Consider the following 25,305-nt stretch of genomic DNA (forward strand, 5'->3'; position numbering starts at 1 on the left):
CAAGAATGTACAGGGGTCTAATTGGCTTCTACCGCTACTGATGCTGGCTTAAATATGTCATCGTCACTTTAAGTACAAGACCTGAGCCTCTAAATAGAACGTTCAAAGTGCGTCTGCATTGGCCTTAATACCATGTTTTCTACATTAAATGTAGAAACATTTTTAAGATAGATTATAAATTCACCTTAGTATATATTTCAGGGTATTTATTGTTAAATATTTACTGGCCCTGCTGATATTCCTTGAGTCCTCATCCGGTTGTTTCTGTGGTTGGAGACTAAAGGCCAAGGTTACAGAAAGTGTTTTCAGAACCACATCCCAGTGGGCTAGGGACACTTTTCCTGAGCAATGGGTATCGAAGCCCAAATTTAAACACTGACACACTCCCTCCCCTCAGGGTGAAAAAGAAAATTTTCTTTTAATACAATTTAAGTCTTCCCAGGAGACAGTCGTGTGTCCCACAGCTAAGTGTATTACAGAAGGCATTCAGGCACTTTTTGCCTCTCCCAAAATGAGGGTCTTCCTTATTTTCCCCATGCTCCAACCAACAAACCTCAAAGCACTGGATCAGGACGTCTTTGAGGACAGATGTCACAATGCCATTCCTTAGAAGTGAGCTATTCCCCTCACCCCCTACATGCAGCTTCCTGGACACTTGTAGCATTGCCTTTGGGCTGACACTCTCCAAGTGCTTACACAATGGAGGAAAATCTGTTAGGGGCCCTGTGACCCACTTCTGTCTCCCGAACGCAAGTACAAGTGATTGCATTGAAAACTGTACCAGACCACTAGACATATATGCCATTCAACACTTTTTCCTCTGTATTGGAATAATTGCTTTCCTGGGAAACTGTTTCCAGGGAGATATACATATCTTTAGAACCTGGTTTCTATAGTAGATGTCTGGGTTTGGTTTCCAACCTTAAAGCCTCACTTTTCTATGTGCAACTCACTATTAGGTGCAACAAGCAACAAGGACACCCAAGACATCCTCTATGCCCGACAGAAGATTGTCGTCACGGCAAAGGCCTTTGGCCTACAAGCCATAGATCTTGTATACATCGACTTCCGGGATGAAGATGGACTTCTCAGACAGTCTAGAGAAGCAGCCGCCATGGGCTTCACTGGTATGACTCCTGGTGCTGTCTTAAAGAGCAGTGTGTACATTAGCAGGCATTGCAGAAAATAAAGATGGCTATGCACCCCATGCCCAGTTACATGAGAAGGCTGCACAGAGCAGAGGGCACCTGATGATTGTTACCTGGGTTTTGTGGGGGCCGGTTTTCTCTCTCCTTCTTTTCTTCTTACTCCTTTTTTCTTTTTCTTTTTTTGTTTGTTTTTTTGTTTTGGGGTGTTTTCTTGTTGTTTTTGGCAGTGGTGGTGGTCTCTGCAAATCAAACAAAATATTTGACTGAATTTCTTTCTTTACACTTCTTTTTCTGTCTTTTTAAGTACATTGGTATAATTCGATCTGGTCCCAGGGGAAGAATGAGATCAAGTATGGCAGGGTTTGAGAGTGAAAAACGATCAGAATTTAGATTGGTGGAATATAAGAAAATGTTCCTAAAATAGATAAAGTATTAATCAGTTTTTAATCAATATTGCCTGTGATTTTTTTCCTCGTGAATATTTTTAAAAATCATTTGGCCACAGTAAGTCCCTCTTTCCTCCTGTGTCTCCCAGTAAGGGTCTATGTACCTACCTGCTGGCACCTGTGGGTACCGGCTGGCACCGGAGACAGTGGGTCCCTCACAGGTTTGTATGGGGTAGGTAGAGGCAGTCAGCTGACAGTCACCACTGCTCATCACTCTGTCCCCATGAGTTCAAGGAAACTGAAAATCAAGTTTTTTTGCAATGGAATTCTGTCTTTTGAAAACCTTAATAGAATCTTATGCATAAATGGTCCTGTGTGGTTGTGTATACATACATGCTCCTGTATTCCTGTATTCTCATTCTCTCCCTCTCTCCCTCCTTCTCTCTCTCCCTCCCCCCCCTCACACACACACTCACATTGATTCTTATGATATGATAAAAGTGCTAAGATTGCTAACTATAAATGTATCAAGCAGGAAGAGGGAGGGAGGGAGGGAAGAAGGGAAGGAGGGAAAGGAGGGAGGGAGGGAGGGAGGAAAGGAAGGAAGGAAGGAGGGAAGGAAGGAGCTGCTATCTCTTTTATAAAGTATTTTGATACTATACCTAGTCAGGTTTTAACTAAAAGTCTCCCAAATTACCTTAAAATGAAAAACGTGTGTTGGTGGAGGATGTCTTATCCTGAAACAAAACGGAAAGACTTCAGCCATAACATAGTTATCTTAGAATTGAATAAACCTGACGTTGTCTTTCATATATAACAGAGCACTGGCATGAACCTGAACCTCTTAATTTTTAAACTTAGAGACATGATTTCCACACACAGAAATGTGTTTTAATGATCCGAACTCTTCGTGCTTTCTCCTTATATTTACTAGGGACTGAGAGAGAAAGGAAGCCTCCTGCTAGTCAGTAGGGGGTGGTGGTATTGCCTCCTTCCTGTGGCCAGTTAGGATGTGGCCCGAATGGAAAAGTTGGGAGCAAAAGCCCCATGAAATCTATCTAATAAAGACTGATGTTGTTGGCCTACACTATGTGGCACTGGCTGCCAGGCTTAGTCACCAGCCCTTCATGTTCTTGGTTTGGTGTCCCCCCCTGCCCCCAACCCCGCCCCAGATTCCTCTGGGGCTCAAAGTTTTCTCAAGATACAGGATTGAATTGAATTTGTCCTCAATTCAGTCTCAGAAGACAAGCTATTTCAAATTCGGTTTAAATGACTAGACTGTGCCTAACCCAGCACGAAGAACCCACAGACCTGGCACTATTGTATTGTTTCTGCCCAACGGGGAGTATTAAATCACAGGAAGATGGGAGCCGGGGTACAGGGAGGCACTGAGGGCACAGCGCCCATTGTGCCTCCATGTGGCAGAAGCTGTAAGCTGGCGGGGGTCACACTCCATACATACGTACTGATTTTGAGAGGTCTTTGTTTCCCCAACTATATTTCTACACACACACACACACACACACACACACACACACACACACACACATACACATACAAGTGATCAAAAGATGTGAGACTTTGTATCCTGTGTTTTAACGCCTGCTCTCACTGAGTATTTTATGCCTCTCATGATCCTACGGTACTAACGTTTGGAACTTAATTGTGACACCTTAAGCCTTGCACGAGAGAGGGCAAGAAGCAGTAGAACATGGTGGGGGCTGGGGCGGGGTTGCTAGGGGAGAAGGCAGAATATCATCACCAACTGTATGATACCTGCCTGGAGCAGGTGGTCGGAGGGCTTAAAATCAGCAAAAGTGTCCCGTTATTCATAGCTAAAGACTGGATCAGGGCAAGGGCTGTCAGTACTTCAGCATGGAAATTTTAATGTACACATATTCGTAAAGCCTTAGAACAAAATCATATAATTTCTCCCCCTTTTTTCCTCCCTCAAAAAACAAATCTACCATCACACCAAACAGTGGGCTGTAGTTTTGTTTTTGCTGTCTTTCTTGCGTGGGGTCCCCACTCACACTGATAGATTTAACATCAACCCCAATCCCTGTATACGTTAACTTTAGGATTTTTGTAAATAATAAAAAGAGACCGGAACTAAAATGTGGGAGAAAGCTTTTCCCACCGCCTTAGCCGTTACGGTTTCCACAGCACTACAGGCTGTGAGACAAGATTATGAATATAGAGCAATATTGGTCTTCGTGTATCTTTGCAGGCTTTTGTACAAGACAAAAATGATGCCCTCATACAGTTGCCTAAAAAGCTTGACAGGTATTGATTTAAAAGCAAGATATATCAAGTGGTCCTGTAAAAAAAAAAAAAAGGATCTCACGGTCATAAATTTTAATGCCGTCCAATTTTGCACCCTCTTAGTAACTTGTCAATAAGAACTCTTGTGGATAAAATATTTGCGTGTGTCCCACATGGCATTAAAGCCCATTATACAGTCACTGGAATGTACACAGAATGTCAAAAGACTCCTTGGCATGAAAGTGCGCATAGATTTCAAGACCGCACCACACAACATGGCCTCTTACTGAAATGTGGGTGCTTACGAGCACTCGGGAGGCTTCCCAAGAACCCAGCTAAGTACTTACATTTGCTGCTCACATTACAGAGCCTGTATCCAGAAGTTCCCGTGAAATCCGCCTTTTTGCACAGTGACGTAAATTATGTACATAAATTATGAAATCCAGGGCTAACAATTTAGGAAATGACTGCTGGGCACGGATGGACGAGCTTCTTAAATAATATTATTACAACTATTAAAATAATTAAATGCGGAATCAATACCTATTATTTGGAAGGAGTTCACGTTTGTAGCTCTGTTAGTTGACTCTAAAAATCAGTCTTCAAATAGTTCGAAATGCCTTTATGTATATAGATTCATAACATTTTTCTACCATGCTAACAAGCAAGCCTAAAATGATAACACAGAATTTTTACTTATGCCAAGGTTTAAAGAGAATATTATCTATTTACCTAAACTTCTTTTCTTGAACCACTAGAAAAAGAAAATCCCTGTTTTACTATTTTTACGTTGGTCCTTTATCTGTTCAACAGACAGTAGTTTATAAAAAAAAAAAAAAACAACAACAACAAAAAAAACTACTGTAGTTTATAAAAAAACATGTGGGCTATAACATACAGTGTTAAAATTTGAAGCAACTGTTTAAAAAAGCAAAGCAAATTGAAGGGACAACAAATATAGTTAGCAGCCATTAAGTGTACATCAGTTTTAAAGAGTCAATTTATGTTCATAACTTTATCATGTAATGCAATTTAATCTCATCATTATGACATTAAATTATATTGCATTTTATTAATGACCTGATTAGATACCATACTTCCCAACTGTTAAATTGGTTTATTATCATCATTATTATTAGAATATTATAATTACATAGAATCCTTTGAGGCTTGTATATGGATGGTGCCTTTATTTAAAACCCTTTAACTTCAAAAAAAAAAAATCAAACATTTTTGAAGGTATTTCTACAAAGATACAATTTCTTATCATTTGAAGACAAATAACTCTCATACTATAGGAAGAAAGGGGAGATGCAGATATATTTTAGAATGGATATATTTTCCTGTAATCTTTTTATTTAAAAACTGTGAAATAGAGTAATCTGGATGCCACAGTATTTAAGTCTGCCTTTTAGTTTACAACTCTATATGTATTTTCATTAAAATTGACATGTTTACAGTAACATACTCAAAAAGAAAATGAAATATATCACTGTAAGGCAGTGTTTGGTATTGATGTGGTCATAACATCTGCTGTGAGCTGAACTTCGACTGTCACTGGTATAGGGGCTATAGGAAGCCACACAGCTCTCCCTCAAACAAGCACTAGACAGCTTACACAATTTGAGAGAACTCTCATTCAATTTCACTCTACCTTTAACTCAAAGTAACAGATAACTTGCAGACATTCTCCAGTTAAAATCCAAGCAAAGTAGTTGTTTTAACGAGCTGCCTCATCCAGCCACCTGTAACTAAAGATGGGTGCTTTTCCGAGCTGAGCGGAAGTGCAGTAACTCCCATACTTGTGTTTGTTCTCGTGTGGTTTTCTGGAAAAGCATGTCTGATTGTAGGTTTTGCTTTGTACCGTTTAGTTCCTCAGCACCCACTCTATGAAGCATCCAGGGATGTCCCCAGCTGGGCGCATCTGGTCTGTCCCCGAGCCTCCCGTGTGGTTTCCCTCTTTGCAGGTAAACAGGTGATCCACCCTAACCAGATTGCCGTGGTACAGGAACAGTTTACTCCAACCCCGGAAAAAATTCGGTGGGCTGAAGAGCTGATTGCTGCCTTCAAAGAACACCAGCAGTTGGGAAAGGTAAATGTTTTGTTAATAATACCTCGAGTGGTGCTGGAGTTTAAAAAATAGTACGGATAAGAATGGCTTAAGGAAAACTCATCGCATTTGGCGGGAGAGATGGTAAATGTGGAACGGAAACAAAATTTATCAATGAGAAAATCGCTGAAGGTAGACGACTATTCCTTTCCCTAAATATCTCACTAATTGGTTACTCTGTCTCATTTTATTTATCTTTTTTCATAAGCTGTATTGGCAGTCTTAGAAAAAGCAAAAGCCTTTTTAGGCTCTGCTGTGTCGTCTTCGATGCAGCGCTTGCCCGAGAATAATTTCAGATCAAAGTGGGAGCGCGTTGTAACGAAATAATCACAGTTTGACCACATGGTTCTCGTGGAGAGAAGAAATAAATCTCAAGTTATTTTAATTGGGGGGTGGTGTGGGGGGGTTGTAAAAGAAAAAGTACTAACATCTCCTCTGGTTTAGTCATTTAGAAGTGGGAGGCTGTAGATGGATTTGTTCTGATTTCTGGACCTGAGATTTGGAAAAGAATGGAAGGCAAATTAACACTGAGTACGGTTGTTCTAATTTAGTGCTTCATTGAGCCTGGCGTTTCCCGCTCTGTGGGTTTCTGCTATGTAAATATTGCGGTGGTAATGCACAATCTGTCTCCACTTCGTGCCAGTAACACTTAAATTAGGTGTCGCCTGAAGGAAGATTTTATGCTAGTTGCAGCATTGTTAGTTAATTATCTTAAAGGTTATTTGCAATAATACCGTTTGCCTCTTTTTCAGAGGGGTGGGGGGAAGTTGCTTTTATAAATCTGTCCCGGAGTTGTCACGCCTTCCACTCAGAATTACTTAGGAGAGGAAGGATGCTAAAAGATCAGTAGTGAGGTCCTGAATGTTGATTACTCACCCTTGTGAAAATAAATAAATAAAAACGCATCGGAGAAGAAGCAAGGCTGGGTTTTCAGTGGTGGACCTGTGACACCCATGTGAGACGTGCCCTTTACATGATCCCTGGCAGCAAGGACACCTGGAAATCCCAAGACTTGTACAAATGACTAACAAGATTAAGTAGGTCATTCCCTATAGATGCCTGTCCTCAACCCTGACCAGGCATACCCACCTCCCTTTCCCTCTCCCACCCCCCTCCCCCACACACAGACTGACCTTTGTACGAATACACATTTAATGTCCGAAGGCAAAATATCTACACAGGAGAGATCCCATTTAGACTATAACAAATTTATGAAGATATGGTTTTTTTCATTTCATGTCAAAGCTGGCCATCAGAAAACTATGCATTTCACAGAAACATAATTTTAAATTGTAATTGTATTTCATGTTTGTTTCTTTACTTCAATCCCAAATGAAGTTTTGCCAGTAAATGAACACATTTACCTAGAAAGAAAAGCTGTGCCCTCTTTAACTGACACATGCGAACGTCATCATTTCCTTCCCACACACCTGTATGTATTCTGAAACACACACACATACACACACAACATACCACACACACACTTACACATATACACATACACCCACATACACACACACACTTACATATATACACATACACCCACATACACACACACATACACTTACATATATACACACTTACACATATACACACATACACACACACCACACCATACACACATACATACAGACACATATACATGCATACACCCACATACACACACCCACAAGACACACACACACATACACACACACAAAATGTATCCTTTCCCTCAATTCTGCCTTATACCAGCTGACTGTGCAAGCAATGAACACATCAAGGCAGTAAACTGAGGCGGTGTGTGCTCCCCCGAGATGGCAGACAGATCCAGTGTGGAAAGAAGCACAAGGCTTCACACTGAAACATACTGAAGGTAAATACCTGGCCTTGTGAGCAGATGGAAGAGGTTACCCCCAATTTCAACACCTCCCAAACAAAAATCAGACCAGAAACACTGCCTTCCTTCCTCTTAAGTTCCTGAATAAAGACTACAAGCCCCTCTACCCCCTACCCCAACACATTTTTTTCCATTGTATCTTGAAAATATTATTCCTAGGAAAACTGCCCAGGCCTTTGATAATGGTGATATAAATGTTAAATCTGGGCTTTTTCCCCTTTTCATTCTCCGAATAAGAAGTGCCCCTCTTGTTGTTGGGGTATAATTGGGGCGTAAGCTTTCACAACAGTGTGGCGGGCCAGCTTTTCCTGACACAGAAGACGGCATTACCTATTAGGTCATTTCTTTCCTGTCCACTTTGTGGAGGTTTGATTCCAACAGCAAATGGCCCTGGTGCTTTTTGTCCAGCGAGGCTTAAATGACTCAAGTAATGGAGCCTCCGGTGGGGACATATGGTTATTTTATCCAGTTAGCATGATTCTTTCACTGTGCCTATAAACTGTCTGGCCTCAAACATTGGGACTGCAGGTAGGTGCCTTGGGTCTTGAGGGGCTCGTGTGGCTTAAATAGTGTATGGGTTATTTTGGCAGAGATCTCCTATAAATAAGCTCTCGGTGGTAGGAAGTATAACATACTTCCAATAAACATTTCATCTGCCTTAGTTCAACTGAGTACCATTTATGAAAAATACGAACTCCCGGATATTTTGTCCAAAGCACAGATGACTCTCAAGGATGGACAATGGGTGGCTAGCACCCTGGCGAGGTGCTCATGAGTTTCCCCGAGGCCCTGTCCCTCTCCTCTGATGAAAATTTCATTTAATTAATTCCTTTAAGTAGAAACAGCCCAAGAAGGCACTATGTTGTAGTCTTGCTTTTCTCCCACCCCCGTCTTCAATTATACCCTTTCTGCTTGGAGACCGAAGTGTGGCCAGAGCTGGCAGTTAACACCGGGTCATTTACGTTTTCTGATAGTGGCAATAGAGAAAGGGCCTACCTTTTCTTCCCGTCTCTCTAAATGACAGCTGCAGGAAGGCTTATATCAGGAGCAGGTGAGTTGTGGGGGCTCAGACTTTGATCATTCAGTGGTCTTTTCTCTTAGCAGTTCCATGGAAATTAAGTCTGATGCACTTAGGATGAGTACATGTGAAAAACAATTTGCCCTAGAAGAACAATGATATAACTCACCTAGTCAATGGCCATTTGACAGGTAGTGGTACTCAAAAGTACCAGAGATAACCAGTTTTACCTGGCACACCATCCCCTTTTAATAAGAATGAAAGCAGCAGGCTGAGGTTTGGAAATTTAGCTTGGTTTCTCTTATTAAAGTCTGTTACCAAAAGGTTATTCAGCATAAGTCCTATTCCTGTTTTAATTCCCAGGAAGCAACATATTTATAATTTTAACCAACATTACTAACCAGACAGATCCTCTCCTCCTCCTAGCAAAACTGTATTCTGAGATACAGTCTGCAAATCACTAATTCTTCCACTGCACTTGGTAAAATACGTTAGCTGGGATAAATCATTTTCACATGATCTGCTTTAAAAGTATAAATTATTTTTTAAATGAACCCATTTATCATTTATATATCTTTTTCTGTTCATCATGAAGAGTTTATAATATCTAGAAATTCTCCATTTCAGAACTGGATTTAGTGTTTGCTTAGTGAAGGAATATAGCTTTCTTGTTTTCCTTTCCTTTCCTTTTTTTTTTTTTTTGTTAATCCACTAAGAATTTTACATAATGTAAAAACCAGATAATTACAGTGGGAACTTCTCAAGTCATTAGTTACTGTTGGGATCAACAGAAACTGTAATTACACAGAACTTAGTACCTGTAAAATATGTATTAATATATTATATAAAAGCATATTTGACCCTGTGTACTTTTCACGTCTGAATTATGATGTTACTGCTAAGGTTCCTCCCCCCCCTTCATCGCTTGTTAGACGGTAACAGCTCGAGTAATAGCTTGTTGCTTTCTAGAAATGATCACTAATGGAAGAAAATCTTTTTTCTCCCAACATGTCTAAACATGGAATTCTTCGTGAACTTGCATGCCATCTTTGCAGAAGGGCAAAGCTAATCTCGGTATCTTTCCAATGTCAGCATATGTGCTGCTCAAGGAAGCACAGTCACAGGAAATCTTAACCTAAGAGTTACCACTTCGTTCCAGTGTGAAGGGTATGACGGGATAGCAGATATGTACATATCATTTATGATGAGGTTTCTGCTGTATCTGGCTACAAACCTGAGTTTGACTTCGTTTTCCAGGCAATCTCTTTTTAATCCCATCATTGCCCTGAGTGCTTCATGTGGATTTGGAAGGATTTTGTTTGAACATTTTTAGCAGTTTTCATTCATTACAGCTTCGCAAGCTGACTGAACTCTGGGGGGGGGGGGTGTTCGTTCAAGATCTAGGTCCCATTAACAGTGATAAAGGTCAAGACAAGGTCAGTAGTGACGTTACCGTGATAAGTATCACGTAACTGGAACATTCCTGTTTCACTCATGAAGGGGCATAGTGTGGACTAATGAGCTGACATTAATAAACACTTCCTATGCGGGGAACATCAATTACAAGCGATCTCTTATTAACGCGTAAAGGAGTTGGTTCCTTTTCCTTTTCCTCTCGTACTGCCAGCTGTACTAAGTCGCCCCTTCCAAATACAGGAGGCAAGCGGGTTCTCTTAGGTGTGCTCCCAGCTCCGCACCTTTCCCCTATGCTTCCAAGTGCGGAGGAGCTTTACAAAAAGAAACACTGCTGGATCCAGATGGCTCTCTCGAAGGCTCCCCGAGAAAACTCTGGAGAAAAATCTCCGCAGCCAAAAATATTTTTCCCACTCGCTCAAGCGCCAGAAAGCCCACTGCCACTCTTTCACAGAGATCAAACAAACCATCTAAAGATTTGGTTGTTGTCTTTGTCAACGGAGTTGAGCCACTAAGCGATGACGGTGTGTCCCCGTTCACGCCCAGCCACCCATCCCACCACCCACACAGCCTTTCCCATCTATTTCTGAACAGCAGCAACCCAGTAGCACCCGGTGAATCCGGGTGAAAATGAAAGATTGGGCAGAGATCTACTTCTGAGATTCCGGGTAATTGCCTTTTCCTCTTTGTGTCCCTGTTCGTTCAGAGTTTTCATTGCTGTATGCTATATCAGCTCGGAGAAAAGCCCAGCCGTTAGGAAATCCGAGGGCTCCAATGAAGACTTTGTGACAGATTTGTGATACACACCAAATTGCAATTTAAAAAAAGGAATGAGAGAGAAACGCATTTAAAGCATGGTTTGTGAGCTTTCCCTACCGCTCATAACTGTGTTGTTTTTAGAGGCAAATAGTGAGTCTAGTATTAAGGGAGAAGAGAATTTTTTGTTTGGTTTGTTTTTGTTTATATTTTCATTATTTAAAAAAATAAGTCATAGGTTTGGTAACTTTTTAAATTATTGGCTTCATCTTTACTGTGATGCTTCAAAACCTACTCTTAAAGGTAGTATAACGAAATAGCTTTACATTTCTCCTACATCTAAAAAAAATTAAAAAAAAATATTATTCTTGTTGCTGGGTAAATCCCAGAAGTCTCGTTGTCAGACCTAAAACCCCAGAAAGGGTTTGGAAATCACTCACATGCAGGGTCGTTACAAAACCGTGACTGCCATTCTTAAATAAAATAGTACAAGTACGGTTTCTTCTGGATAACAGTAAATACACAAATAACAGACTGTATAGGATTCTTTTTTAACTTTGTGTTTGTGAGTGTGACGTGCGTCTGTGTTTGGGCCTTGTGCTGGTGTGCATGCTGTCGTGTACGCAGGTAAAGTGAGGGATCAGTATGGGACGTCTGCCTCTCTCCCCGTCTACCTTACTTTTGAGACATGTTCTTTCACTGGAGCTAGACGAGCTAGACTAGCTGACCAGCAGAACTCTGGGTCCTCCCAGCTCCATTTTCCCAGCACTTGTGGTGCAGACATGTACCACTGCCTATGGCACCCAGCTTTTTACATGCATGGAATTCAGTTCTTTATGGGAGTGCAGAAAGACTTCACCCACTGAGCCATCTCCTCAGCCGCCAGATAAGATCTTTTTTTAAAAGCATTTCCATTCTAATCAAATCTGAATAGGGGTAGATCAGATGTATACACAGGCACACATCTGATCTTGAACAAAAAATAACAAGGAAAGAAGGAACAGCCTCTGGGTGTTCACCCCCCACTTCCCTGCCATCGCATCCCACGTGCTTCAACCCCTTCATTCCTAGTTCTGTCCTGACCTTGTCCATCCACCCTGCCCCAGAAGGCCTCTTGATTGACTAGACATTGGGGTAAAATGGCATTTACTGTTGGGCTTTCCATCAGCAACTGCAGCTTATGTTTGACAGGGAATACTGTTTGGTTGATTAGATGGCTACTCAGTCAGTACCCAGGATGATTTCTGGTCCTCGCCTCCAGCTCCAGGCTGGGATTTCAGGAGTTTACCAGCAGCCCTAGTTTTATGTGGTACTAAGGACTGAACCCAGGTTTCCTGTTTACTAGATAGGCTTTCTGTCAAATGAGTTATCTCTCCAGCTCAAATGAAGTACTAAACTAAATAAAAATATTAATGCATTTAATCACATATGCTGAGGACATAGTGTGAGAGACCCTGTACTCTATCCCTGCACCAGAAAAACACAGAAGGGGGAAGGAGAATCAGGCAGAAATGGAATAGCCACTATGTAGTTGCTGAAACACTAGCAAATTATGCACTGACAATGGGTGAATTTTGTGGTGTGCAAATCATTTAGTAAAGCTACTTTGAGGAAAAAAAACAACAACTAAGGAACTATAACCACAAGATTGAATTCCCCAGCAAATTTAGAAACTCAGAGAAACCCTTAGTAAATAGCTTTTTGTGTTGCCTGATTTTCCTGATCCAAAGTATTTGGAACAAAGGCCTCTCTCCTGTTGGGTCATTCTCCTGAGTATTTTTGAGGTAACTCTCGTTACCTGCCTATCAGAGGCTCAGAGGACAGCTTTTTAAACAGAAATTGAGTCTCCCTTACACTTTGTAAAGATGGCTCTGGTCCACTGAGACCTCTATCTGCACAGACTGGTCACAGATCAAGAGGATCTCAGAGGTTCACCTCAGCTCTCCTGTTCATTTGAGTCAACATTTCCAGCCTGGTGTCCTCCAAAGCTGTGAGTTAATCTTACTGAGAATGACACGTACGTGTCTTTCATTTGTTGGATAGAGTGAGAGCTAAGTAATTTTATGCTTCCTCTTTACAAAATTAATTGTGAGCACTATCCCTTCCTTATCCTCTGACTTCTCCCTTTTCACATTCTGCAAATTCACCCAGTTTTTGTAGACACTTCTGACCATTTGTTCTGATTCTGGACATTTAGTGAGCATTTTCTCTACCTTTCTAAATTATTGAAAACCTATTTGTCTTTGTCAGATAGCACTCCCGAATCTAGTTTCTTTTCTTTTTTTAAATTCTTATTTATTTGTTTTATGTGTATGGTTATTTTGTCTGCATTATGTCTGCACACCAGAAGAAGGGACAGTTATAGACAGTTGTGAGCTGCCCTGTGGGTGCTGTGAGTTGAACCCATGACCTCTGGAAAAGCAGCCAGTACTCTTAACCACTGAGGCCTTAAATCTAGTTTCTTAAAAAGACAATTGTGTTTACAACCTGTGGAGGTTTAGGGGAGACAGGGAGTTCAGTATGTATCTACCTTTACTGCTATTATCAATGCTAATGCCTCTCAAAAGGTTAAAGCCACTCTGAAATCTAACCCAGTTAGATTTGTGTTCTCCATTGCCATTCTCTCGTTGGCCATGCCAGGGAGACAGACAGCTCAGGGGGTAAAGGTCCTTGCCTCCAAGCTTGACAAGCTGAGTTCAGTTCCCTACGATACACACAGAAGATGGAGAGAACTGATCTCTGAAAATTGTAACCTACCTCCCCGTGTGCACTGTGGTAGTCTCATGCCCCGCACCCCCAAATAAATTGTAAAATGTTTTTGTAAAGATGTATTTGGCTAACAATATCAGTAGCAGCATGACTAGCTATGGGATGGCCATAATCTTGGTGACCGTGACCCTCGTGGTACAGTAACAATTGGAGTAACGATACTTGTATTTTGGTGGTGGTAGACATGTCACTGCAGAGGTGAATTGTGGGGGCAGGGGTGATAAGAGTAACAGTTCTCATTGACAGAGAGCCTATAGGGCCATTACATGCTTTCTTTAATCTTTCAAACCTTGTGGGCAGGTTTGATCGTCTTAGAGATGAGGAATGGAGTCTGGAAAGATACCTGCACTTGTGGAGGACAACCCCTAGGACAGTGTCTCTTACCTGTCCTGATGCTGTGACCCTTTAACACAGTTCCTCATGTTGTGGGGACCCCCAACCATACAATTATTTTGTAGCTACTTCATAACTGTAATTTTGCTGCTATCATGAATCATAATGTAAATATCTGATATGCAGGTTACCTGCTATGTGAACCACCAAAGGGGTCTCAACCCACAGATTGAGAACTACTGCCCCAGTGGAACTCTAGCACACATGGTTCCCAGTAACCTCTCAGGCCAGGCCTGACTAGAGCTGAATAGCAACCACACAAAAGCTTGTGTTCTGTTCCACACCAATGGCTCTGTGCTATGGGTTCTAAAAGCCCTGGAGCTTAGGAAGGTATAAGGAAGGAGTGGAAGGCTAGAAGGGCTTCCTCTAAACTTTAACTTAGAAAAATTGTGGAAACTGAACTCTCACAGCCTCTCTGAGCTTGGCTTTGAGGCAGGAGCTGAAGACCTAACAGGTTGCCATCACCCAGGTTCCCCCCCATTTCCAGTCAGGTGTACAGGTCACTCTCTTCAGATCTGTTACATGCTTATGATCATGTAATGGCTTGCTTGTCAAAGGCCAGGTGGAATGTGCTTTGTGGTCCATGTGGGTCCCTTGAGGTATATTAGTATCTGAAAATTACCTGACGATGGAAGTAAATGATTGCTGGATTAAAATTTAAAATACTATTAAATATCTATCAAATTATCACCATAAATTGAAATGTTAAAACAAAAAACAGGTCATGCTCTTTTACTTCCTATGCCTCCAGTAAATACCATTTTACTTTTTTTTTTTTTAATGGTGTTTTGAAACTGGGTTTCCCTGTGTAACCAAGGCTGTCCTGGAACTCTGTCTTCTCTGTAGACCATGCTAACCTCAAACTCACAGAAATCTGAATGCCTCTGCCTCTCCAATACTAGAATTTAAGTCACACACCACACCTGGCTGCATGATGATTTTTAAAACATATGTCACAAAACAAAGGGGTACTTGAGTATCAAATGTCCCCTTCTTATATTCCTTTTAGCAAACTATTGTGGTTCTTTTAACAACTTAAGATGTCACTCGGGTATTGCATTGCTACATTTTGGTGTTTCTGCTACAGTATTGTTACATTTTGGTGTTTCTGCTACAGTATTGTTACATTTTGGTGTTTCTGCTACAGTATTGTTACATTTTGGTGTTTCTGCTACAGTATTGTTACATTTTGGTTTTCTGCTACAGTACTTAAGGATTATGAGTGAAAAACTCAATCCCAACATGGCACAGTTCACATTTTCCCAAATTTGCGTTTTGACATAGCACTTGGCATTTATTTTTATTATTTTCAGCTTTCTCTTAATAATATCTCTGAAATAACAGTACAGATAAACTAGTCTTTAAAATTAAAATGTAAATATATAGTGTGTAAAATAAATGTACATTAAATGTTCAACTTTTTCTGATGGCCTCAGGCAGGTGCTATCCTCCTTAGTCACACATTGGGTTCACCAACTAGGAGCAGGAGTTGAGAGTTGGAGGAAAGGCTTAGATTCTAGGCCTATTCTTTTCTCCTTGTCACATGTTTCTTAAGATGGTGAACTGACCCAGAAGCTTAGGTTTCGTTTTGATCTCTAAAGCTGAAATGAGGCCTCAATGGAGAGACACACTTGCCGTGGAAGCTGGTGACCCCAGCGACCCCCCAGGACCTGTGGTGGAAAGAAGCAACTACAGGAGTTGTCTCTAACCTCCACAAAGGTTTTTTATGCGTGTGTGCATACACTGATGCCTTCATCACACTATCAATGATAACTTATCTTTGAAAATAGGGACGAGGAGGTTGAAGCAGAAGTTTGTCCCAAGTCTGAGGCCAGCCTGGGCTATATAGTAAACTCCAGGCTAACCTGATCTATATAGAAAGACCTTGTCTCAAATACAGAAACTATTTTGTAAAGGTTTAAAAATACAATCAACTTGGTGTGGTGGTACACACCTTCAATCCCAGCGCTCAGGAGGCAGAGGCAGACAGATCTCTCTGACTTTAAGGCCAGTCTGACCTACATAGTGAGTTCTAGGACAGCCAGGGCTACACAAAGAAACCCTGTCTTGACAAAACAGAAACAAATTAAAAAGACAAAACTAAGACTACCTGTTCCTCCAATCTCTCACCTGCTTGAACTGCCCCCTTTTGACCCTGTCTTCTCTCTCTACAACATGCCTTCTCATACCACAAATATGTCTTACTTGATTTCCCTTGAATGATTAAGTCACTCTCACTAGTTACCATGAACTCAGCTCACATTACAGTTTTGAGGTCAGCCATTGTATCTTGCTGGAGACTTGGGTATTGGTCAACTCACCAGTAAATGTTACCAAACCTGGAAAGGATCAAGGGTACGAAAAGATTCTTGCAGATTAAATGTCTAATTATCACCCAGCTCTGAGTTCCACTGGGAACTAACTGCCTGGTCACTCTTTTCCTGCCCTCACCTGGCTTTTACTGAGCCCCCTGCTGAATGCTCTTCCAACGTCGTACCTGCCTTGCATTGTATTTTATCATTACTAGAGATGATTGTTTAATGCATTTTCCTGCACTAGCTGAATACTTCATGGGGTCAGGGACACATCACTGTGTTCCCACCTAACTACACCCACATATACAAGCATGTTGTAGGCTTCAACCACATTAAATGGTAAAGAATCTAAAGAGTTGTGAGCCAGGGTCTCACACAGTTTGATAGGGTGGATGACAAGATTCCAGGTCCCTAGGACCAATTGGTATGGATCCTTACTGCATATGTCAGAGTGACTTATGGACCCACCAATCATGTACAGTAGCAAAACTTACTCAGAAAATCACATTTGAGGTCCAAAAAGAAAGAAAAAAAATGAAGGCCCAGTCATAACCAGGAAAACTGTAGTTTCTCCTTATTCCATTAAACCCCTGTTGCTCCCCGAATCTGCCCTCTTCCCCTCCCTCCCCTCTTTCCTTTCTATCCCTCAATGTTCTAGCCTTTACAAGCTAGGCCAATATTCTACCATGGACTCATAACCTTCAGGCATTCTTCAGTGTCTCTTGTCATTGTCTGCAGGGGGCATCGTCTAGGTGCATGGTTTGAGAAGTCCCAGGTACTAGGTAAGTGACCTAACCCTCAAGAGGCTCCCAATCTAGTGAAAAGGACAGCCAGAAGCCAGTGATGACAGACAAGGAGGACAGACAAGACCCACTGCAGCAGTTCTACAGGGAAGGACAGGTGATGACCAAGGAAGTTGAATAAATAACTCCACTGGGACGTCATCTTTAGACACTTTGAAGCATCAGGAGTTTGTCAGGTACAGGAAATCACCTCGGAATGAGAACAGAGGTGCTGAGGTGGGGGCCACGTTGTAGAGTCCCTACTAGGGAAGTGATGCTTGGCTCAGTGAGTCCCAGGGCAGTCAAAGACTTAAGCACACAAATGCACCTACTTCAAATGTAGTAGTCAGACCGCGGCGGGGGACCCCCTCTTAATGAGATTCCCTACTTAGCAGCAAAAGAGCCACAGCACCCAAACTCCTATGCTAAAGTGAACACCACAACCAAATTGTCCAAGAATTCTGCCAGTGAAATGGCTGAAAGATGGGAAAGAAAGGGGAGGGAGTGTTGGGTAGGCAGTTACCAAAAGGTGGGTATGTGGCACAACTTTATTGCTAGGGCTGAGGCGGTACGGATCACCAGGCTGATTCACCACACTCCAGGCCGTCTCAAAAACTCAGGTGGAAAGCAGTTTAGGGAGACTCCCAAGGTTGACCTCAGGCCTACTCAAAGCCAAAATCTGACCTGGAAACCTGACACTCAGTGACCAACACTGACAACAACATAGGCAGCAAGATACCCAGTGAGTAAACACATTCCTTCTGAGCCTGATGGCCTGAGTATGAGCCTTGGGACCCACAGGGGTCAAAGAGAACACTGGTTCCAAGGCGTCCTCTGACTGCCATGCGTGTGCCACGTAAACCCCCCAAATGTAAAAATATTTTTAAACAAAAGTACTAGAAATTCACTGGAAACAATTGTCTGAGCAAAAGGGCCAGTGTCATGTTGGAGTCTGTGTGACCTTAAGAAGCAGGTACTGAGGCAGAGCTCTCTGCACACGGCACCACCCCCATCTGCAGGTTCCGGTGAATACCCTCAAACAAGGGATAGTATCCACTTGAGCTGGGTGTGCAGCTCCCTATCAGAGGACTCGCCTTGAATGTGGGAGACCTGAGTTCCACCCTGGTAATGAGATGAAGAAGAATTTGTAGTAGTGTCAGCTTCTGGAAAACTGGCCTTTTGGTGCTCTAGAGAAGGAAAAACAAACAACTTCAGGTTCTAAATGCCAGAAACCGTGACTTTCCTATAGCTGTGGCCATTCTTCCCATGTCACCCATGGCTCCCATCACTACTTTCCCTAAAAAACATTCTTCTGAAAAGGCTCTAGGAGCATGTTACTTCAGGGCCATTCTGAATCATGGTTTTGTGGTGCTGGTGATCAAACCCAGGGTCTCTGGTATGCGGGGTTAGTGCTTCACAATTAAGCTATGTGGTCAACCCTATGTGCCTATCATCACCAGGAATGAGTTTAGTGTCCCAAAATCTAAAGCCTGCGTCAGTGTCTCCCTCTTCCCCCATACAGATGACAGGAGCCCCAATATGTTGTGCCTCACTTCCAGGAGTCTGAGTCCCAGACCTATAGACAACAAGCAGTGCCCATGCACTGACCAGGGATCTTCAATGACAAACGACACAATTGGTCGCTGTAGAATGAAAACTTATAGGGCTTGAGCCCTGGGGCAACTGTCATAGAGTGTATGTAGTGTGTGCTGAGCACACAGCCTCATATCTATGGAGGTGTGCACTGTGGAATGTGTGTAGTGTGTGCTGAGCGCACAGCCTCATATCTATGGAGGTTAGCATGTGGTAAGGAAGATGCTGACCGGGAAAAGCCAATACAGTCACAGATCTCCTCTGTCCTGAGGCAGCTGCCGCTCTTCTTCCTTACTGCTCTCACAACTGGAAGATCTTAAAGTCCAGGGGTGGAGTCTTCCCCTCCTCTCTTAAGTGGTTCCCAAAGGCCTGGCACAGTCTGCTCTATTCAGTGGATGATGACCAGTGAATGACGACTAGACTAAGAAATGTCCATTACTAAGCACTGTGGGGACACTCTGCAAGAGATCGAAGAGGCCCCAGTGGTCTTACGAGTTGTAAGTATATACTTGTAACTTGGCCTTCAACTTCTACTCAGAGCAGCGAAAGCACAAGGTCATAGACTTAAGTGTGCAGTGGAATTGTGAGGCGATTTCTGGCCAGCCTTCAGGCTTTCTTGCCTCTAACTCTGTTGGACTGAACTTGGAATCTGCAATTTAACACACTCCCTTCCAACACAAATAACACAGCTGAATGAGACTAGTTATTTGTATTGGAGTCTGATTCAGCTAACCACAAGACATGCTCAGCACATTTTTAATCCAAAAGCTTTTAAGAGCACACGGGATTTGAATCAGATGAACATGTTTGAGAATAGAGAGGTGGCTTAGTGGTTAAGCGTATGTACTACTGTTGTTCTAGAAAACCTGAGTTCTGGTTCCCCAGCACCCACATCATACAGTTCACAAACACCTATAACTCTAGCTTCAAAGGATCCAACACTGTCTTCTGGACTCCACAAGCACCAGTAGTCCCATGCACATACCCACACACAGATGCACACATATATATGTAATATAAATAAAGATAAATCTTTAGAAAACAAACATGGAGCTAGGTGGTGGTAGCACATGCATTTACACCCAGCACTCACAAGGCAGAAACAGGTGGATCTCTGTGAGTTTGAGGCCAGCGTGGTCTACAGAGCGAGTTCTAGGATAGCTATGGCTACATGGAGAAACCCTGTCTTCAAATACACACACACACACACACACACACACACACACACACACACACACACAGAGACAGAGACAGAGAAACACAAGCGTTTTTTTCCCATTATACCCTGATGAGCTGAGGAATGGACTTGCTCCAGGTTTGTAAGTTATAGGATGAAAATGGATAAGGTCATAGGAACAGAAGGGAAAATGGCGGTGTGGCAGAAGCAGGATAGCAGGGACAAAGGGGAGTTGCTTGCTTGATACAGTTTAGGTTTTGCAACATAGAACAGTCTGGAGCTTTATTGCACAGTACAGTGGGTGTTGGTAATGGCTACATATATGAGTACACTATAGCTGTCTTCAGCCACACCAGAAGAAGGCATCAGATTTTATTTTAGATGGTTGTGAGCCACCATGTGGTTGCTGAGAATTGAACTTAGGACCTCTAAGAAGTGCAGTCAGTGCTCTTAACCACTGAGTCATCTCTCCAGCACCAGACACCCATTTTTAGAGTGCATGTTTTCTACTGAAATGAAAAAGACTTTTGTGCTTTTGTGCAGCTGCACATGAAGGCCAGAGATCACTGGCAGGTTTCCTCGCTTGCTGACCACCTTTGTTTTTGAGACAGAGTATCTCCCTGATCCTGGAATACAGTGAACCAATTCAGCTAGCCTCGCTGGCCAGCCTGCCCAAGGACCCTTCCATCTCTGCTTCCCCATCACTGGATTGCAAAAGTACACGTGTTAGCCTTTGACCCGAGTCTTGGAGACTGTGCTCAAGACCTGCTTATGAAACAAACACTTTATTGACAGCCTCTTTCTCAGCCTCCTAGACAGATTTTTCATGGGGTGAATGATAGCATCTATACCTATGTGTGGTTGTGGGCAATATACATGAAACAATGTATATAAAGTTCCAGCCATGCACTCGTTAGTAACTGTTCAAAACATTGTAGCTGTTACTGTCAACGTGGTTCTCCAAGTATTTGGTTACAAGGGCGGTACTGTTTAAAGGAACTCTAAAAGGATTGCTTTTATGTGTCTGAGCGTTTGCCTCCGTGTATATCCTCCGTGTATATATGTGCATCTTGGCACATATTTGCCTCCGTATATATATGTGCATCTTGGCACATATTTGCCTCCGTGTATATATGTGCATCTTGGCACATATTTGCCTCCGTGTATATATGTGCATCTTGGCACATACAGAATCTCCAGATCCCCTGGAACTAGAGTGACAAACAGTTATGAACCCCGATGTGGGTACTGGAAATCGAACTGTCCTTAGCAGGAGCAGCTCTTAAGCATTGCACAGACCCTCCAGCTCCTTAAAGGCATCTTAAAAGTATAACCCAAATCTTCAGGCAGTTCCTGGCATTTTTTGAGATGGAATGTCAGTTCTCCAAAAAAAAAAAAAAAAAAAAGAAAAGAAAAAAAAAAAAAGCATCAGCCAGTAAAACAAAAACTCCTCCAGCATCTGCAAACTATCCTCCAGACTCCAGGCAGCTTCTCGACAAGTTACGTTCTTAAGAACTAGTCTTGACCACCAGACTGTTTGCGTTTCCAGATAAATCTATACAGTAAGAGAAACAGAAGGCATGTTATGAGTTGATGTATGAAGACGTGGATATTTATGCCAGATCCTCTAATTCTGAACGCTGAGGTCTCAATTTACAGAGATAAGGAAACAGAACAGCAGGCTGGAGAGATGGCTCAGTGGTTAAGAGCACTGGCTGCTCTTCCAGAGGTCCTGAGTTCAAATCCCAGCTACCACATGGTGGCTCACGACCATCCGTAATGTGATCCAATGCCCTCGTCTGGTGTGTCTAAAGACAGCTATAGTGTATATAATAAATAAATAAATCTTGGGGGGGGGGGAAGGAAACAGAACAGCAACGATAAATCTTGTTTTCCACATTTAAGAAAATCAAGCTCTATCTGCCCCCCCCCACACACACACACACAAAGAAATGTTCTGTCCAGGTCTTAAAAAGCAGCTGGGAGTAGTTCTCATCTCTGATTTGCTTGTGGAAGTCCACACAGCTTCAGGAGACAAAGCCTGAACCCAGACAGATCACCCAGGGCTTATCAACTTTGTGGGTGGTGGTTTTTTGGGGGAAGGGGTGGTGTTTGTTCTTTGTGGGTTTTTGTTGTTGGTTTGTTTTTTAAAACCTCATGGTGCATCTACACTGACTTTCTCTCCATAGCCGATTGCTTAAACCTTGGAAGGACAGATGCCCTGTTTTACAGGGGCCATAATCCATGGATGTAGGCCGGTAACCAAGAGGCCTTTGCAACTCCTCACTCATTCCAGAGGGAAAACTAGAAGATTGCCTTGTAAAACAGCATGGGATTCACCCCCTGATCTCCACGGAATGCTAACTTGGGGAACCTCCCCACCCAGATTCTTAAAATTCATCATGATCCTAGATGGCCCAAATTAGCTCTAGGCTATATGGAATGGGCCAATTGAAGGATATGAAAAGAGAGGGGACCACAGGAAGTGACCCAAATACAGGACTTTAGGTCACACAGGTGTGCCTAGGGGTTGGATTCATCATTCGAAAAGGATCAGGTGTTCCTAGGAAAAACTCTGGTTATATATGCTTTTAAATCTACCTTATCTAGAGATAAAATCTGAGCACATCATCAAGGATTCTCTGCCATGGCATTTTGTTGATTTCTTCCCGTGAGTGTGCTATCTATGCCTATTCCATAGCACTTGTGGTAGCTCCCAGAACACCCACCTCAAGTCCTATGTAAGTACAGTAGTGACCATCGACAAGCTGTCCTTTAACTATGTGATGGTAAGTGAGCTGTGCTCTATATAAATGAACCATCAAGGGCTAGGGTGGCTCAGCCTCCTCCAGATCTCCAAGAAGCACCTACCTACCTGTTCTTTCTCTCAGGGCCGCATCCTTGACAACGTACAATGAAGGAGCAAGAAGTGATTAGCCGTGGCCTGAGGTGTGGCTCAGTGACAGAGCCATGGCCGAGAAAGGTCTAAGTTTCATCTCCAGCCCTTCAAAAATAACATATATTTTAAAAACCTATTGGAAAACCATAGGAAGATGGCACAGCCTTTAATCCCAGCTCTCAGGAGGCAGAGGCAGGCAGAGTTCTATGACTTCAAAGCCAGCCTGGTCTACATAGCAAGTTCCAGGGTGGATCAACATGAGACTCTGTCTCAAAAACAATAAAGAGATTGGAGGTGCATGGGACTAGTTATGGTGGCTCACACCTGTAACTCCAGCACTTGGAAGACTGAAGCCGGAGGATTGCCTTGAAGAGTAGCCTACGTTATAGAGGAACAGAAACAAAAACAAGAACACAAATAACTCAGCATTAATTTGGGATGGGGGCCTGTTACCTTCTGTCAGTCCAATTTCCCCTCTCAATTCCAGGGAAGGCTCGAAGCTGGGAGACTCGGTGTTACCCATAACTCTAACCCTTCCCAGTCATGTTACTCTGAAAGATCATTACCATGGACTCCAGTGTCCTAACCCAGAATGGGATCCACATCATATGCCAGTCTTAACGAGTGTTTGAGGAAGGCTTAAGAAATAGAGAATCTGTAAAATGGGGCACAGAAGGGTTGGGGAGGCAGAGACGCCTCCCAGTTTGGTCAACAAAGAATGGCTTCTTTGTCCTTGGCTTGGATGTCCCAGCAGCATGTTCTTTCTGCTCCTATTTTCTCATTACCCTGGAGTAACACCTTCACTATGTCTGGCAAGAAGGAAGCATTTGTTACTAACCTGATAATGCACTTTTCAAAACAGGGTAGTCACCCGACAGCATTTTACTGCCTCAGAATCCCACACAATATCTCAAATGAAGTAAAGAAGTATTTAAGTTTTTCCTCACACTTGTTTCCATTTGATTTTTCAAGGGTGAAATGAACAGTTTACCATGTTTTGTGTTTGCTATGGTCTCTCTCTCTCTCTCTCCCTCCCTCTCTCCTCTCTCTCTCTTCTCTGTTAAAAAGCTGAAGGATTTTTTTCCCCTCCCCGCCTCTGTAGGAGGATAAAAAGAAATCTTTCCCCTGCAATTTACTCTGATTTTTCTCAAAAGTTGGGCAGGAAAGTCAGCATAACTCAGGTGGGATCTAAAATGTTCCTGTGGCATGAGAGTGTGCACCAGAAGGGAAGCCTATAATTTGCGAGCATTCTTTCAGGAAGTTTGTATTCTGTTTTCCAGGGAGCCTTTACTTTCCAAGGAAGTATGATCGACATGCCATTACTGAAGCAGGCCCAGAACATTGTTACGCTTGCCACATCCATCAAGGAAAAATGATCTGTTAAATGAAGCCCTTCTCAGGCGGGCTGAATGGATACCGTGGGTTTCTTAAAGACAAACCACAGTACCCAGGGCAGCTTGCTAGCACGCCGGATCGGGACCTCATCTCACGTTAGTCACAACGCCCCCTCCCCTTGCATCTTACTGACCCGATATTCTAAAAATAAACGTTCTTCCCTTGGAATCTAAGCTCATGGTTTTACTATTGTCTATTAATGTGTTATAAATACCGGTTTATTATTTCACAGGGAGATAGACATGGGAGGAAATATAGGTGGGAAGAAGTTAAGTCCTTGGCGAAACATATTCTGATGTGTTCTGGAATGTTCCTCATTCTTCCTTTATTAGGAAATATTTCCGATACTGTTCATTTGCACAGAGGATACCACAGATAAATTTAAGGCTGGGCTTTTTTTTTTTTAAGAATAATATCAAAATGGAGGTTTCAGCAGTTTTATGAATTATCAGATAAAACAACAGAATGACATTAAAAAGGTCGTTTTAGGTATTATATTGGCTTGTAAAAGCTTCTAAAGAATCAACTTTTTCAGAACTGATTTCTGGAGAAGCCATTGTCCCCCAAAGGCTCCATCCATATGGTGATCCCGAAAGCTCTCATCTTGGGTGAATACCCGGGGTCAACAGTTACTGACAATTAAAAAAAAATCAATGCAGGCGAAACAAGACCGTCCATTCTCCCCCTTTGTCTTCTTGCTTAACTGTTCACCACGGAGGCCATTTCCACCCCCCCCCACCCCCCACCCCGTAAACGTAGGGCTAGGATGGGACTCTCAGCCATAAACTTGTATCGTCCGGAAGACACAAAGCCATGGGGCTGGTGCATATGGCCCCCTGCAAGATTTGCATCCCATTAGAGATGAGACTGTGGGTCATATGGGTGGTGTGGTTAACGGGCTTAGTGAAGCTGTTTTGAAGAGGTTAACCCAGCTTGTAGGAAGGATAAACAAACATAACAAACAGCCATTGTTCCCTATTCAGCCTCTACTCTCATACTGAAGGCGA

At 42.6% G+C, this 25,305-nt stretch overlaps 1 protein-coding gene, 1 long non-coding RNA gene and 1 other non-coding gene across 9 annotated transcripts in view; 1 reads left to right on the forward strand and 2 right to left on the reverse strand.

Moving 5' to 3' along the window:
• Positions 1–24,471, forward strand: part of Clybl (citramalyl-CoA lyase) — a 222,065-nt gene extending 197,594 nt beyond the window's left edge. For both annotated transcript variants that reach the window (XM_063274361.1, NM_001100685.1), the window contains 3 exons: positions 960–1,127; positions 5,767–5,891; positions 24,184–24,471. In XM_063274361.1, the coding sequence (XP_063130431.1) occupies positions 960–1,127; positions 5,767–5,891; positions 24,184–24,279 (389 nt within the window). In that variant the 3' untranslated portion in view covers positions 24,280–24,471. The remainder of the gene's footprint in view (positions 1–959; positions 1,128–5,766; positions 5,892–24,183) is intronic.
• The window catches only part of LOC120097095 (uncharacterized), an 87,708-nt gene that overhangs the window by 16,405 nt on the left and 45,998 nt on the right, over positions 1–25,305 (reverse strand). For 2 of the 6 annotated variants that reach the window (XR_005494327.2, XR_010058241.1), the window contains exons 2-4: positions 2,232–2,271; positions 1,703–1,832; positions 1,262–1,387 (exon numbers count right to left, since the gene is read on the reverse strand). This is a non-coding gene — a long non-coding RNA (uncharacterized LOC120097095). Of the gene's footprint in view, positions 1–1,261; positions 1,388–1,702; positions 1,833–2,231; positions 2,272–8,784; positions 24,186–25,305 lie in introns of those variants that run through there. The other 4 variants (XR_010058239.1, XR_010058243.1, XR_010058242.1 and 1 more) reach the window with 3 other exon arrangements.
• Positions 9,819–9,922, reverse strand: LOC120097198 (U6 spliceosomal RNA). The gene has a single exon (XR_005494436.1). It is a non-coding gene; the product is annotated as a U6 spliceosomal RNA (small nuclear RNA).

Source organism: Rattus norvegicus, chromosome 15, assembly GCF_036323735.1.
Source record: "Rattus norvegicus strain BN/NHsdMcwi chromosome 15, GRCr8, whole genome shotgun sequence".
Taxonomy (NCBI): Eukaryota; Metazoa; Chordata; class Mammalia; order Rodentia; family Muridae; genus Rattus; species Rattus norvegicus.